A 14,797-nucleotide genomic window follows, 5' to 3' on the forward strand; every position below is an offset into this window, starting at 1 on the left:
GAAATCCCTTCTCCAGACTCCCCTAATGCTCTGACCGGAATCCAGTCCATATTCGCCGCCTCAACCAGTATTATTATTTTAAAGTAACCAGAGGTGTCCCCTTCGTTACAAATTGGTCCTTCGAACCGGATTGAGTGCACCATCCAACAATATGGACAAAGCAGTTTCAGGACTATCCGAGCCACAGGGTAGGCCCAGCAGAGGACATCGTTTGCCTTCTTACCTTGCCGACTATGAAGTTGGTTACCACCATCCCGAGGGTCCTCCTCCAACCGCTTCCCACCGCCACCTAAGCCAAACCGGAAGCAATTCGAGGAGAACATCCAGTCGGAGTGGAGCCAGCTCCAGGTCCCTTTTCAGTAGGCACACGTCGGTCTCTGTTGGCGTGTATCCTGCTCGGGCTCTATCTGACTTTCAAACTGCTATTCTGGAGGAGAGGATAAGGCAGATGGAGGTTGATGCCCTCCGCCTACAGCTACATGAGGATTCACAAGTTGACTTGGAGTATCAACGGCTAGATGCACAAGCAAAGGAAGCTCAACGGTACCAGGAGGATGCTCAACGGTACCAGGAGGAGGCTCTCCAGGCCAGAGGGTATCTAACCACACAACTGGAAAGGAGCCGCCGCCTGAAGGAAGCAGAGCAGGAACTGGAGGTGGCCAAAATCGTCACATCCCTTCTTACTGCTGACTCCAACGCCACCGTACCAGCTCCTCCCTCGTCACAGGGCAGCATCCGTAGCTTTCACCAGTCCGCTGCAACACTTACAGCTCACAGTCAGCACCCCTTGCCCCAGCATCCAATATCAATTCATCCAACGATGTCAGCTGCAGCCTCTTCAGCCCAGCAGCCAGTACCCCCTTCACCAGCGCTGGTAGTCGCATCTACCCAGACTACTAACGCTGCTCCACAGGCACTGTCAGCCAGGTTCCAGATCCCTGCTGCACCTCATCCGCAGCCACCTGCATCCCAGGGCCGTGTCCCGGCCCCCGCTGCACCTCATCAGCTGCCGGTAGCGCACGCTGTGCCCCTCCCACAGCATTCTACACCGGCACAGCCACCTAGGGCCCAGGGCTCTGTTGCGCCCCCTGCTGCACCTCTCCAGCTGCCAGCATCGCATGCTGCACCTCTTCAGTGGTCAGCATTGCAAGCTGCACCCCGCCCAGCTTCCCGGGGTCCACAGCCTTCTGGCCCAGCACAGATAGCATTACCTGCCATGCTACCTGCATTGTCACTGCCTGTCCCTAGTCCAGTGCAACAGTATCCACCGACAACCGTCGTCATGTCCCAAGCTGTATCATATGCAGCCACCCCGACTACAGCACCAATCGTGCAACAGCCACCTTCTAGTAATACAGCACCAGTGTCTGAGGTCACTCAGCCTCGGTCGTTCAAGGCAGACCCTGATGCTCATCAGGCACCTCCTGCACCCGGAGATCCCAACCCTGGTTACCAACCACCATCCGGAGCTTCCTACCCTGGTTACCAACCATCACCTGGAGCTTCCTACCCTGGTTATCAACCACCACCCGGAGCCGAACTGCTAATTGCTTCTGCATATGGCATCCCAAGACCTACCTTGCCAGTATTCCAGAGTGGCCTGGAGAGCGACTTTGTTCTCTTGAAGATGGCGCTGGACAGTTTGGTGAGCTGCCATAGCCACCTCAGTGAGCAGTATAAATACCAAGTGCTGCTCAACCACCTGAAACTCCCTAGTGCTCTACAGCTAGCCAAAGCGTACATGCACGAACCACGGCCATATACCGCAGCACTGCAGGCTCTTCAAGAGAAGTATGGCCAGCCAAGACAGCTTGTCCAGTCTGAGTTGGGTGCCATCCTCAACGCCCCAGCCCTGAAGATGGGTGATGCTCAAGCCTTCGACACCTTCGCTCTCTCTGTTCAGTCCCTGGTGGGGATGTTAAAGACACTTGAAGGGCAAGGCGGCTACGAACTCCATTGTGGTTCACACGTGGACCGTTTACTCAGCAAGATGCCTCCAGCCTATCGTGACGGCTTCGTGGAGTATTGCCTGACTCACCGCATTCTACAGTCGGGTACTCACAGAACCTACACCCTTTCCGACCTAGCTACCTGGTTGCAGGTCAAGTCACAGGCCAAACACATCTCCAGTCGTGCCGCAGCTCTTTATGAGAACGACAACCCCAAGTCAGTCAGGAAAGACCATGGGGCCAATCAGCCAATGCAAAGGTCAACCCCAGTTTTCCTTATAGCGGAAGAGACTGCTACTTCACCCAAGCCTACCCCGTACTGTCCCCACTGTGACAATCAAGACCATTACCTCAACGCCTGTGAGGAATTCAAGAAGTTGAACACAAGCCAAATTGTCAAGTGGATTAAAGAGGACAAGAGGTGTTGGAGATGTGGTCGAGGGCATCCTGTGGACAATTGTAGCCTGAAACGCCCATGCAAAGTCTGCAAAGAGGTGCACCTTACAGTCCTGCATGACTCCATCCAGGAAACCTCTAGCTCGTTCTTCATGGTCAGCCTTCCACCAACCAAAGTCTACCAAGACAGGCCTAACCACTCTCAGAGAGTCATGCTGAAAGTGGTGAAGGTGCTCCTCCACAACGGTGACCACACCATGGAGGCCCATGCCATCCTCGATGACGGATCAGAGAGGAGCATTGTTCTCCCTCAGGTCGTACAGAGACTCAATCTCACTGTTTGCCCAGAGACTCTCCCGTTGCGAACCGTCCACCAGAATGTCAAGTTACTTGATGGTGCCTCAGTCTCATTTGAGATATCCCCGCTGCTCAAGCCTACTGAGAGGTACCGAATCTCCAATGCTTTCACTGCTCATGGGTTAAGCTTCGCCGAGCACACCTATCCAGTTTCCGCTCTACAGCAGCAGTACCAGCATTTGAGAGGGCTCCCATTACCTCCAGTGGACCACGCACTGCCATTACTGCTGATCGGGTCTGACCTACCTCACCTGCTCACTCCCATCCAGCCTGTATGCCAAGGACCACAGGAGGGACCTGTCGCCATCCTCACACGACTTGGATGGTCACTCCAAGGTCCGATGGGCCCCATCCAAAGCCCACATGTTGAGCAACAATGCTTTCACATTACAACTGCTTTACTCTCCAGTGAGCACCTCAGTCATGCCGACCGACCTTGGCAAGTTGACACCCTGACTTCTAAGGTAGCAACCAGGACTGAACAGGACCAGAAAGCCTACACTCTACCCCAGCAGATTGAGTCTTACTGCTCTATGGGAGCAGTGCCTGCACCTCCTACTTCCCAGGTCCCTATACCCAGCCTCTTCCACACCTGGAAGGAGCTCCTTCAGGCTACTGCGAGGTTCCTTCACGGGGCGGCTATCTCCAACGTGGACCCGCCTTATGATGCCCATGATAACATTGCATTAGGGAGGCCGCTGTTGCAACAAGACCGGATGGACTCATTCCCAGACAAGGCCAAAGCCCTCAAGGGCAAATGTCCCATTTCCCCATCTAGCCAGCTGGGCCCCCTTACGCCAGACCCAATCATTCCCAACCTTCTGAACATGGGACACCAAGACTCATTACTGCCCCATCTGACTGAGAGACACAGCCAGGCGCTGGCAGATATCTTCTGGTCTGCCTTCATCCGTCAGTACCGACCAGGGCTGAACTTCCCAGACTCTACAGGAATGAGGATGCCCCTGACAGCCTTCCTTAGTGATTACAAATGTCCGGTAGACATTCGGGGGCGGCTGTGTAAGAAAGCCCGCCAGCGACGCCTAGTGGCCTGGCATGGTACTACCCCACTGACAAGTGTATTTAGTCAGAGTAGTGTTTGACACACACAGGGTCAGTTAGACACAACGTTCTCTATGTGTGTTTCTGTTCCCTTGTGCCTTAATTCTTGATTGTGCGTTCATGAAACTATGTAAGTACAGTATTTAGGTCCTAAGTGTTGTTTAGTAAGTTATACTATATCTGGGACTCTGTATTATCACTTTTATGTGACTTTATATGCTTAATTGGCAACACCTGTTTGTTTGGCTAGTGCTGATTTAGCTCCCCACTGCCTGCAGTTTGTTTGTAACCTTTATGGTGTATATTTTTGTTACTCCTGTGATGATGATGTGTATTTACTTCTGTGCCTACAATGTTTGGACAGTTTTGGTGTTAATATTTGCTACACTGAGTGAGTGTTTATTGTTTGCCTTATGACACTGTGCAGATAGCCTGTTGTTAGTGATTGCATCATACATGCCAGTGATTGCATCGTAAATGCTTGAGTTCATGCTACTGCTAATATGTTTATCTTTTGTTATTCATTTCAGACCACACACATATGTTCACCCGTACCCATTCATACACTGTATGGACAATAAATCATTGGAAAGAATTAAGAAATCCCTTCTCCAGACTCCCCTGATTCTCTGACCGGAATCCAGTCCATATTCGCCGCCTCAACCAGTATTATTATTTTAAAGTAACCAGAGGTGTCCCCTTCGTTACACCCAAACTTTATTCTACTCCTAATAGCAAATGCAAATTGAGGACAAGTTTATCTCTGTGTCAAAAATTTAAACATTGAATATTGACAATTTGGGGGGAATTGAGCCACATTTCTCTGCCAGGTCTGCCATATGTGTTGGAAATAGCCGATCTACAAGCTCACAATGCATTGCGTTGTGAGTAGGGATGGGTATCGTTAGGATTTTTACGAGTCCGGTTCCGGTTCCGGTTCTGCTTATCGGATCCGGTTCCTATCGGTTCCATATTTCGGTTCCAAAATGATACAAAAATAAGAGGTCAAATGTTTATTTAATAGAGATGCAACGAATGGAAAATTCTTGGCCGAAACCGAATACCGAATACAGGAAACACTTGGCCGAAAACCGAATAACCGGAAAAGAAATATATATATACATTTTTTTTAACGTTTTTTTGTACCATTTATGTCATGGCTGTGCCTCTGTTGTAGAGCTACATGATTATGGCAAAACTTATCATAACTATAATGGTTCCATATTGAGATCAGTTATTTAACACAAACATATTTATTCATTGTGTAGAAATAAAATATAATATGCCTCAAAACATTACCCTGCCATATTCAAGAAATTAAAACAAATATTGAATAGCCTATCAAAAGGCATTATAATGTCTGCAGTTGCATTATTGCACACAGCCAAAATGCATTAATAATATTAGGTCTGCCATTCTTTCCTTTTGAAGAAGTCACTTTCAGTTTCATTTTTGCAAGACACACAACAAAGTTTACAGGGCAGGCTGTTCCTTCCCCTTACTACTTCAGTTCAGACAGTGGTGAGGGAGGGGAGGACGGTGCGAGGAGGAGGAATGTGGCTGGGCTGAGTGCGCTTGGAGAGAAGCAGCAGCTCTACTCCTCCATACAGAGAGACGCTACTGATGTATACTTCTCCATACAGCGGTGTTTTACCGGATTTGTGTTTTTTGATCAGATTGTGCTGTTTGTGTAGGACTTCTGAACGGCTTTTAGCGCATCTAGGAACCGATAGGCAGAACCAAAATTACATATTTGTTATGGGTACCCGGTACCGACCATTTCTTTATCGGTTCCTACTTGGAACCGTATTTCGGTACCCAACCCTAGTTGTGAGTCTGTGACGTGTGGTGAGCTTGGAAATCAGCTATTTTTGACAGATGGAGCATTCGCACATGCATATGTGTGTGTGTGTGTAAAATAAAAATGTTACTTTTCTCTGTACAGGATTCAATCTATTGATGATGCAGACTGTACATGCTGAAATGATCCTTCTGATCCTGTTATAGAGAATGTTATATTATTGTAATCAGTTCATTATTTCCTGCGCAATCGATGAATAAAACTGTGTCATTTGGCGAGCATTGCATCGGGTAGGTAAATCGGGTAGGTAAGGCAACGGTGAAAATAGGGCTGATACAGTCTTCGGGGATCTTGGGGAGTCGGGCAACTGGCCCCCACTAAGTGGGGGAGCCCGTGCTGCCCTTGGCTCCATGGGTTAGGCACCAGTGAGTTGTCTGGAGTAGTCAGCGAAAGGGGCGGCGCTCGCTGAGGGTCTGAGAGGGATTATAATTTCCCTTAAATTTTTCCTTCAGTTGTTTCTCTTTTACTTTCAGTTTTTTATTAATTTCCTCCAGTTGTTCACTGAGTTCCTGGTTGGTGTTTTCCAGATGTTTGTTTTTTGCTTCAAGCTCTGTGATTTTTCTGTCCTTGTCCTCCCTCTTTGACATCAGCAGGCTACTCTCTCTCTGTTCAGACCCTGGTTGATCCACATCTTGTCTCTGAGTCTCTGTGAATAAAGAAGAATGCCATACAAGCTGATGTTTACATTTAATGTGTTTACTTTTTTTCTCCAAAGGTTTTTCTCATTTTGTACCATTTTCTGATGGATCTAAGGTGCACCATTTTCCATTTGTATGTGTTAATGGTTAAAAGTGTCTGTGCCTCTCAGGCAGCCTGCTACGTTGTTTTGGTCTGATGGGCTCCTTCTGGTATGTCAACAATATTAGATAGCAGGTTAACCTCGTTGCCACACGGATTTGTTGTTATAACATTGTGCATAAATGACACCACAACCTTGGTTGCCCAGGAAACGGAGCCAGTCAAGACACAACTGATGGCTGACGTGATGACGAAAGGCGTAATCCCACGTTATGTGTATAAAACTCTGTATCTCTGTTTTTACGTCAGAAGAATATACCTGGAACCATGCTTTCCGATGCTTGTCTCTTTTCTGGAATCAACCCAAAATACTATTATAACTAGAAGTTTCCTCCGTCTATTGATGTAATGAATTCATATACTGTCGGATAGATATGGACCGGTATTCGCTAGGGGAAAAATAAAGCTATCAGGGTGCATTTACTTGAAGCACACAATAATTATAACAGTGATTATAATACAGTAAAATATTATTATAATGTATGCATACAGTAAAACTATGATACTTGTAATACACCATGATCCTTACAACAACAACAACAAAAAACATCAGTGTCCAGCGTTTTTTTTTTATAATTGACCTCACAAGTAATTATAAAATGCATTATAATGTGTTATGATTATTGTTATTAAGCATTATGATTATGAGTTCTTAATTATAAAAGCACATTATAATGCCTTATACGTATGTTTATAATACATGCTAGGCATGGGATGCATAATGCCTTATAAGGGCATTATAATGCATTATACATTAGCTTATAAAGCATTATAGAGGCGACCTTCATAGAAAGTGTTACCCTCATATGTGTATTAAAAAAAGTTTAATAAAAATAAAATAATGTAGAAGTATTAATGTAATAATATTACCATCAATTGGAATAATTAGAATTTTATATGATAAAGCTTTAAGGTGTGAATTTGTGTCTTACTGATATTGTTACGTCTCCATAAAACGAAGCCAGCAGCTGCTACCAGACAGCAACACATGAAGACAACAACTATGATGATATAAACAACAGAGGAACTGGACTGACCCATGAAGAAATCTCCTGCAAATGATAAAAGACATAACAGCTTTTATTCATATAAAGCTATAACTCAGTTGTTTAAAACATTCAAAGTGTGTGAGGATTATTAATAGCAAACATGTTTACCAGGAACATGGATGCGTGTGTCTCTGGTCTGGTTGATGTTGTGTTGTTGAACTCTACAGGTGAAGGTGTTGTTGTCAGTCTTTTTCACAGTAACGTTGCTTCTGACTACATAGAGACCATCAGTACCTCTGACTGTCTCTGAGGGTTCAGCAGGAAGGAGCTTTCCTTCACTGTCCAGCCAAGACACCTCAGGTTGTGGATACCAGCCTTTAGACTCACACCCTAAAACCACTCCATCACTGTTGATCCCCACTAGGATGATGACAGGTGAGGAGACAGCACCTAGGAACACATAGAGACTCGTTTCAAACAGTGGACATGAAACTATTACACCTAAGTCAAGTCAAGTCAAGATTTGTAATTTGTCATATAAGACATCAGTAAAGACAGCAATAAATAGCATAGCATTTAGATTTGTGACTGGAATGCCAGAAACAGTGGGAAATATGTCATGTCGTGATACTGTATTATGTTTAATCTGATACTGCACGTAGATATTTTAGATATAGCCTACTGTTAGCGATATGATTCTTGGTATATACTTACCAACAACCAGCTCAACAAAAGACTCTCTATTCATTGTAGGAAAGGAGCATCTGTATTTCCCTTCATCTGAGATCTTCACGTTGGACAGTTTCAAGGAAACGTTGCCTTTCTGCAGTTACCCCTCGATGAACAGAGATGTTCTTCCAGTGTAGGCTGGGTTTTTCAGATTAAGAAGTTCTCTTCCTTCTCGTCGTACGTAAACAAAACTAGGATTGAGGTCTTGTCTGCTCCACTCCAGGGTAAGTTGAACAGCATTAATGTTTGGATTCAGGTGGCTTGGCAGAATGATGTCATCACCAAGTAATGCCACTATTGGCTGATGTGGAGTGACCAACTGAGTCTCACCTGGGGAGAGATGGATGTGTTAATTGAACATGTTCAGCGTTTACTGAACAATGTTGAAATGTTGAATTCACAAAGAAACATATTCTTACTTAAGCTACAAAATAGCCATATTAATTATCCACAGAAAATAATTATTTACCTGGAAGTGTGTTATTGAACAAGCAATGAACTAGAGCAGGGGTTCTCAAACTTGTTTATACAAGGGCCCTATCTCAAGGGAATTGTTTTGGCAACCCCACACTTGATTTATGGTGCATGCAATTTAAAAGTTGAAATACAGCATTAATTAGCAGGGCATTAATGTATGTAAGAAAAGAAAACCCCGAAAGAGATTAAGTGGTTTCTGCCCGACAGCAGCTATATGTAAAAAAAAAAAAAAAAAAAAAATATATATATATATATATATATATATATATATATATATATATATTGTAATATTTATTAGAAGATGTATTTAAAACGTTGTGATTCCTGCTGATATTGTGTGTTGATAATGTAGTTTTAAAGCTACAGAAAGGTGTTTCTGTACACACTTAAATAAAATGGTAGCATACAGTAGAATATATGTATACAGTAGAATAAATGTCTTTTTAACATTTTCAATGTGCAACCCCTTAGCAGAGGTGTTTGAGAATCTCTGCATTAGATTAAATGATATAAGATAAATATCTGGGAATTACCTTGTGTACAGGCTGTCAATAGAAGAAAGACAACAGCATGATGGAACATGACCACACAGATGACTCTGGAGACAAAATGCAGAGACAGTCCATTCTTCAGGTCAAACATCACGGAGCTCTGAAAATACAAAATCAATTCATTAATACATTCCTCAGGAGTACTTCATTATTCATATTACACTCAAAGACTGAATGCAATTATGCTGAGAAAATGATCCTAAATGAAAATATCTAATATATTACCATTAATCTTACAATTATTGGTTCATGCACACAAGTCGTACAGCATGGTTGTACGGCTTGGAACCGGTGACACTGATGAAAAGACAGGAGGCGGAGCTGGAGATGTGACTACTGTCATTAGGAGTGACAGAGAGTGACAAGATCAGAAATGACTACATTAGAAGATCAATCCAGGGTAGAAGGTTTGGGGATAAAACAAGAGAGGCGAGGTTGAGATAGTTTGGGCATGTGCAGAGGAGGGATGAGGGACACATTGGAAGACGCAGGCTGAAGATGGAACTGCCAGGTGAGAGGAGTAGAGGAAGGCCAAAGAGAGAGAGAAGATTCAGAGAACAGAAGCAGATGGAAATGATCCGCTGTGGTGTCCCCTGATGTATGGGAATTAGCCCAAATCTCTCTCTCTCTCTCTCTCTCTCTCTCTCTCTCTCTCTCTCTCTCTCTCTCTCTCTGTCTATCTGTCTGTCTCTCTCTGTCTGTCTCTCTCTCTCTGTCTGTCTCTCTCTCTCTCTCTCTCTCTCTCTCTCTCTCTCTCTCTCTCTCTCTCTCTCTCTCTCTCGCCACTGCTTTCAGTTCAAACCCAGTAAGAAGATAAAACCTATTAAAGCACTCCACATACTGTGGTGTCTTCCCTTGATAACTTGTGAATATTAAATTATATGTTATGATTTTCATTTTGGGAGAAGTTGAAAACTAATTTCTACTTAAGATAATGCTATAGATTTTCATTAAATTATATTCATCAACAAGTAGTATTCTTAGAATAAATGATTTTGCTCTCTGGATTATGCTCTACAAAAGCTGTTCTCTCCATGCTGAACGTTATTTCCTTGTCTGTTGATATACCTCTGTCCTGTTATTATAACTAAATAAACTCTTGCATACAGTACAGATATTTACTAGGGCGGATTCACACTGCGGCCTTGGAACCAGCCTTGAGGCTGGTAGGAAGGAATACCTGGGAAGGAATTGGTAAAGCGTGTGCACTTTGTGAGAAGTTTTTTAAGGTTTTCAATAGGGGGCGAGCCTAACTTGTTTGCAATGTTTTTTTAAAAGCTATACCCTTACCTAATACCATTCAAAAAATCTAAAACTTCTCACAAAGTACACTTATAATAGATGCTAGCTTTACCAATTCCTTCCCAGGTATTCCTTCCAACCAGCCTCAAGGCTGGTTCAAGGCCGCAGTGTGAATCCGCCCTAAGACTATGAAGTGCATCTGTATTGAAGTAGCTGTATTATAAATATACATTACCAGAGGTAACTTGTGGATTTCTTTCAATGTCTTTTGTTTTGACGTCTCTTGCTGTGAGAAGTGTTGGTTACAGCCGGTGTCGGTTTATTGAATTTGGATTTTGGACCTGATGTTAATGATTAACCTTTGCATTATGTTAGACACTTTTGGTATTAGCGGGTAAAAAAATAATAATCCCCACCTCATAGCTGACTTGTTATGCATTCATATCCATGTAAACACTATTTAGAATATTATTTTGGGTTAGGGTTAGGGTTTCATCTTTCAATATAGCTAATTTTCAATTATAAAAATGTAAAAATTTACTCATTACATTTCCTATAATGAAGACAATAGATAATGATGTTGTCTAGCTATAATAGACTAATATTAGAACACACTTCCAAAAATAAAATACTTGTTTTTTACTTTTTTTTTACTTAAAAAAGTGTTAATATTATCAAAGTGTTAAGTGTCAAAATTGACCCACCATAGAAGGTAAAAAGTCAGTTATTTTTCATTAACCCAAACTTTATTTTACTCCTAATAGCAAATGCAAATTGAGGACAAGTTTATCTCTCTCTCAAACATGTAAACATTGAATATTGACAATTTGGGGGGAATTGAGCCACACTTCTTCATTTGACCCTTAACACCACAGATGTCACTTTCCTTTACAGAGACCATCAGAATGAACTAAAATGGTGGTAATTCATTTTGTTGCGTTAAAATAGCTGTTTCTGATGATATCATGAAGCCTTGTTCCAATAAAGAAATGTAAAGGGTACGTTATACCTATTTATACTTGAAAACGGGTAAAAAATTACACTAACACAACGGAAGGGTTAATTAAGTTATTCTTTTATTGACCGGTGGTGGCAGCGGAAATATCATCTTTACATAATAATTTGTTCATTGAAGAAAGGCAGTGTGTAACTTCTTTAACTTGATAGGAAACATTTTTTCATTATGATTGTCTGTAGGCTAACTGTACTGCAGGGGGCAGCAGAGAACCATTTTCAATTTCAAGTTCACTGTCACAATGCAAGTTTCCAGGTGTAAAAGAGTCTGTGAAATTATTTTCCATACAAGCTCCCATGCATTGCAGTTTCAAAACATAGAATATCAATTAGCAAAACAGCCACACACACACACACACACACACGCACACACACACACACACACACACACACACACACACACACACACACACACACACACACACACACACACACACACACACACAGTTCAGTTTTTTTTTTTTTTTACTACATGTTTTTAAATTAGTTTTTAAACGAGTTTGCAAGTTTAGTTAAGTTAGTTTGTTTAGTGTGAAAATCCTTTTTTTTTGTATTGTTTTATTAGTTTTACTGTATTTATGGTTTGTCTGGGTCAAGAGGTCAGGAAAAAACATTGTGAAATAAGAAAACACGCCGTTTAAAAAGTAGGCCTATTCACTTTTTAAACTAATAATGTAAAACCAAAATACTATGCTTATGTATGGAATAAACTGTTTTGTAAGCACACAATACAGTTTCAGTTAGTTATTGTTTGTATATTTTCTTTCTTTCTTATTGTAAACCCTGTTTATTTTTTTTAAGGCAGTTAACTAAAATGTTTTTCAATTCTAGTTTTAGTTATTTCATTATAGTTGCAGTTAATAACCTTGACACACATGTACGCAACCACACATGCACATGCACATGCACATGCACATGCACATGCACATGCACACGCGCACGCGCACGCGCACGCGCACGCGCACACACACACACACACACACACACACACACACACACACACACACACACACACACACACACGCTAGCCAGATACATTTGTAGGCCTGGCATCATATATCACATATAGTGTGTATAGTTTCAATGTACAGATTATTTATGTTTTGATATTATACTGTTGAGACTGATGATAGGCTCTTGGTTTGCCTACGATCCTAGATTACTATTTCTATGCATTTGATGTCTAATTACCTCGTATTTACCTGCTTCAGTAAATCACGCTGGATTAACAGCGTCTGCTAAATGCCTAAATTGTAAATTGTATTGGTGACAGGTTGGTCTCTCCACAGTTGTTAGATGTGAAATGGTGACAGGCTGGCTTCTCCAGCTGGACAGGAACAGGAAGTAGAATGTAACTAGAGTGTACTGTAGTTTAGTGTTGAGGCATTCAGCAGACAGACAGCATGAAGACCTCAACTCTCTGTGTCACACTGGGTGAGTACTGATTCCATCTCTATGTACCTCAAACGTTGTTGCTTTTGTTTTTCACTTTAGCCATTTAATATTCACTCTTATCCAGCGTTGGACTGCCAGATAATACTCTGGAATCTCCAGATCATTAACATCACAAGACAGCAAAGCTCAGAATCATTATGTCCTGATAACAGGGCATACTAAAAACTTCTATTAAAGACAAATATTCATGTATCCTACAATAGTGATATCTGATAATCACAAGAACCAAGGAGAAACATTTTGTGCAAAAAAAAAGAACAGATAATGGTATATGGTCTGCATTTCTATAGTGCATGTATCCAAAGCACTTTAAATGAGCATTACATTCACCCATTCACACACACATTCATTCACACACACATCGACGGAGGAGGGAACCATTCAAGGTACCAACATGCTCATCGGGAGCAGTTAGGCGTTCAGTGTCTTGCTCACGGACACTTTGACACAGAGCCAGGAGGAGCCGGAGATTCAACCAGCAACTTTTTGTTTCCCTCACGGCGGCTCTACCTCCTGAGCTACTGCTACCCCTCTACCACACACAAGCACACGCACATGTGTGTAAGTGTATGTAAAATAAAAATGTTACTTTTCTCTGTGCAGGATTCAATCTATTGATGATGCAGACTGTGCATTCTGAGAATGATCCTTCTGATCCTGTTCACAACAATGGTAAGAGTAGAGGCCGTAAATTAGCAGTTGATTGGCTTCATAATGTACTTATTTAACATTTATTAGCAATTTCATGAATTAACTCTGTTTTGGTTTAGTTATCCCTCTTTTTATGTTGCTTTCTTTCTATCAATGTATTCTATTCACTCTAATTTCATCTCCCTGTCTTTCTTTCTTGATTGTTTTTTTGCTCTTTGTCTCTCCGTACGTCTCTGTTTGTGTTTGTGTCTGTTGTCTCTGTTTCTCTAACAGATTATCTTTCTTCTTTTCTCCCACTCTGCATCATTTCTTTCTCATTCATCTGTGTGTGTCTCTCTCTCTCTCTCTCATTCTGTCTATGTCTCTCAGAACATCTTGTCCTCAGCGTTGAACCAAACAGGCTGCAGTTCTTTCGTTCTGAAAGTCCCTCTCTCAGCTGTGAGGGGTCTTCAGGCTCTGATGGACGGAGGCTGATGAGGGACAATAAGGGCAAAGCTGAAATATGTCCTACTGACTGGGGGAGAGCAAAGGGGTCTTCCTGCATCATCGAAGGGCTCTTCGTTGCAGACAGCGGAGTGTACTGGTGTGAATCTGGAGATGGAGCGAGAAGGAGCAATGCTATCAACATTACTGTGACTGGTGAGGAGGAATAGAAACGCATATTGTGTGATGAAGAATAGTTCTTCACACACCAAAGGGTTTAAATGTAGTACCTGGTGACAGATATGTGAAATGAAGGCTGATTGAGTATTAATCAATTAATTCCAAGTGTCTGTCACCAGGGAGAACATTTACCCTGTGTTTATCAATGCCATGTTGTTCAGATGATGCTGTGATACTGGAGAGCCCTGCACTTCCTGTGACAGAGGGACGTGGTGTCACTCTGCGCTGCTGGTGCATGAACAAGACAACTAGTAAAATCTCCTCCAACCTCCCAGCTGATTTCTATAAAGATGGATCCCTCATCAGGACTGAGTCTACAGGACAGATGACCATCCACAGTGTTAACAAGTCTGATGGAGGATTCTACAAGTGTAACATCTCTGACCTTGGAGAGTCATCAGAGAGCTGGATGGGTGTGAGAGGTGAGATGAAATAATATTATATTACTCAACAGCTAACATTCACAGGCATGCATGCGCACACTCACACACCAATCAAGCACACACGCACGCAAACACACATTTATTTTTCCTGTTTTATTTTCTACAGCAGTCAACACAAGACACATACAGTATTTGATATGTATGCCTATAGAGTAACAGT

The 14,797-nt window shown here is 42.5% G+C and overlaps 1 protein-coding gene across 1 annotated transcript in view; it reads left to right on the forward strand.

Annotated features, from left to right (window-relative positions):
• Positions 1-12,822: 12,822 nt before the first annotated feature.
• The window catches only part of LOC311034445 (sialoadhesin-like), a gene marked incomplete at its 3' end in the record, with an annotated part of 20,003 nt that continues 18,028 nt past the window's right edge, over positions 12,823-14,797 (forward strand). Inside the window, exons 1-4 of the mRNA XM_084042325.1 lie at positions 12,823-12,859; positions 13,484-13,552; positions 13,901-14,170; positions 14,356-14,616. Coding sequence (XP_083898451.1) covers positions 12,829-12,859; positions 13,484-13,552; positions 13,901-14,170; positions 14,356-14,616 — 631 coding nt within the window. The 5' untranslated portion in view covers positions 12,823-12,828. The remainder of the gene's footprint in view (positions 12,860-13,483; positions 13,553-13,900; positions 14,171-14,355; positions 14,617-14,797) is intronic.

Source organism: Gymnoscopelus microlampas, assembly GCF_963454915.1.
Source record: "Gymnoscopelus microlampas genome assembly, chromosome: 19".
Classification (NCBI taxonomy): domain Eukaryota; kingdom Metazoa; phylum Chordata; class Actinopteri; order Myctophiformes; family Myctophidae; genus Gymnoscopelus; species Gymnoscopelus microlampas.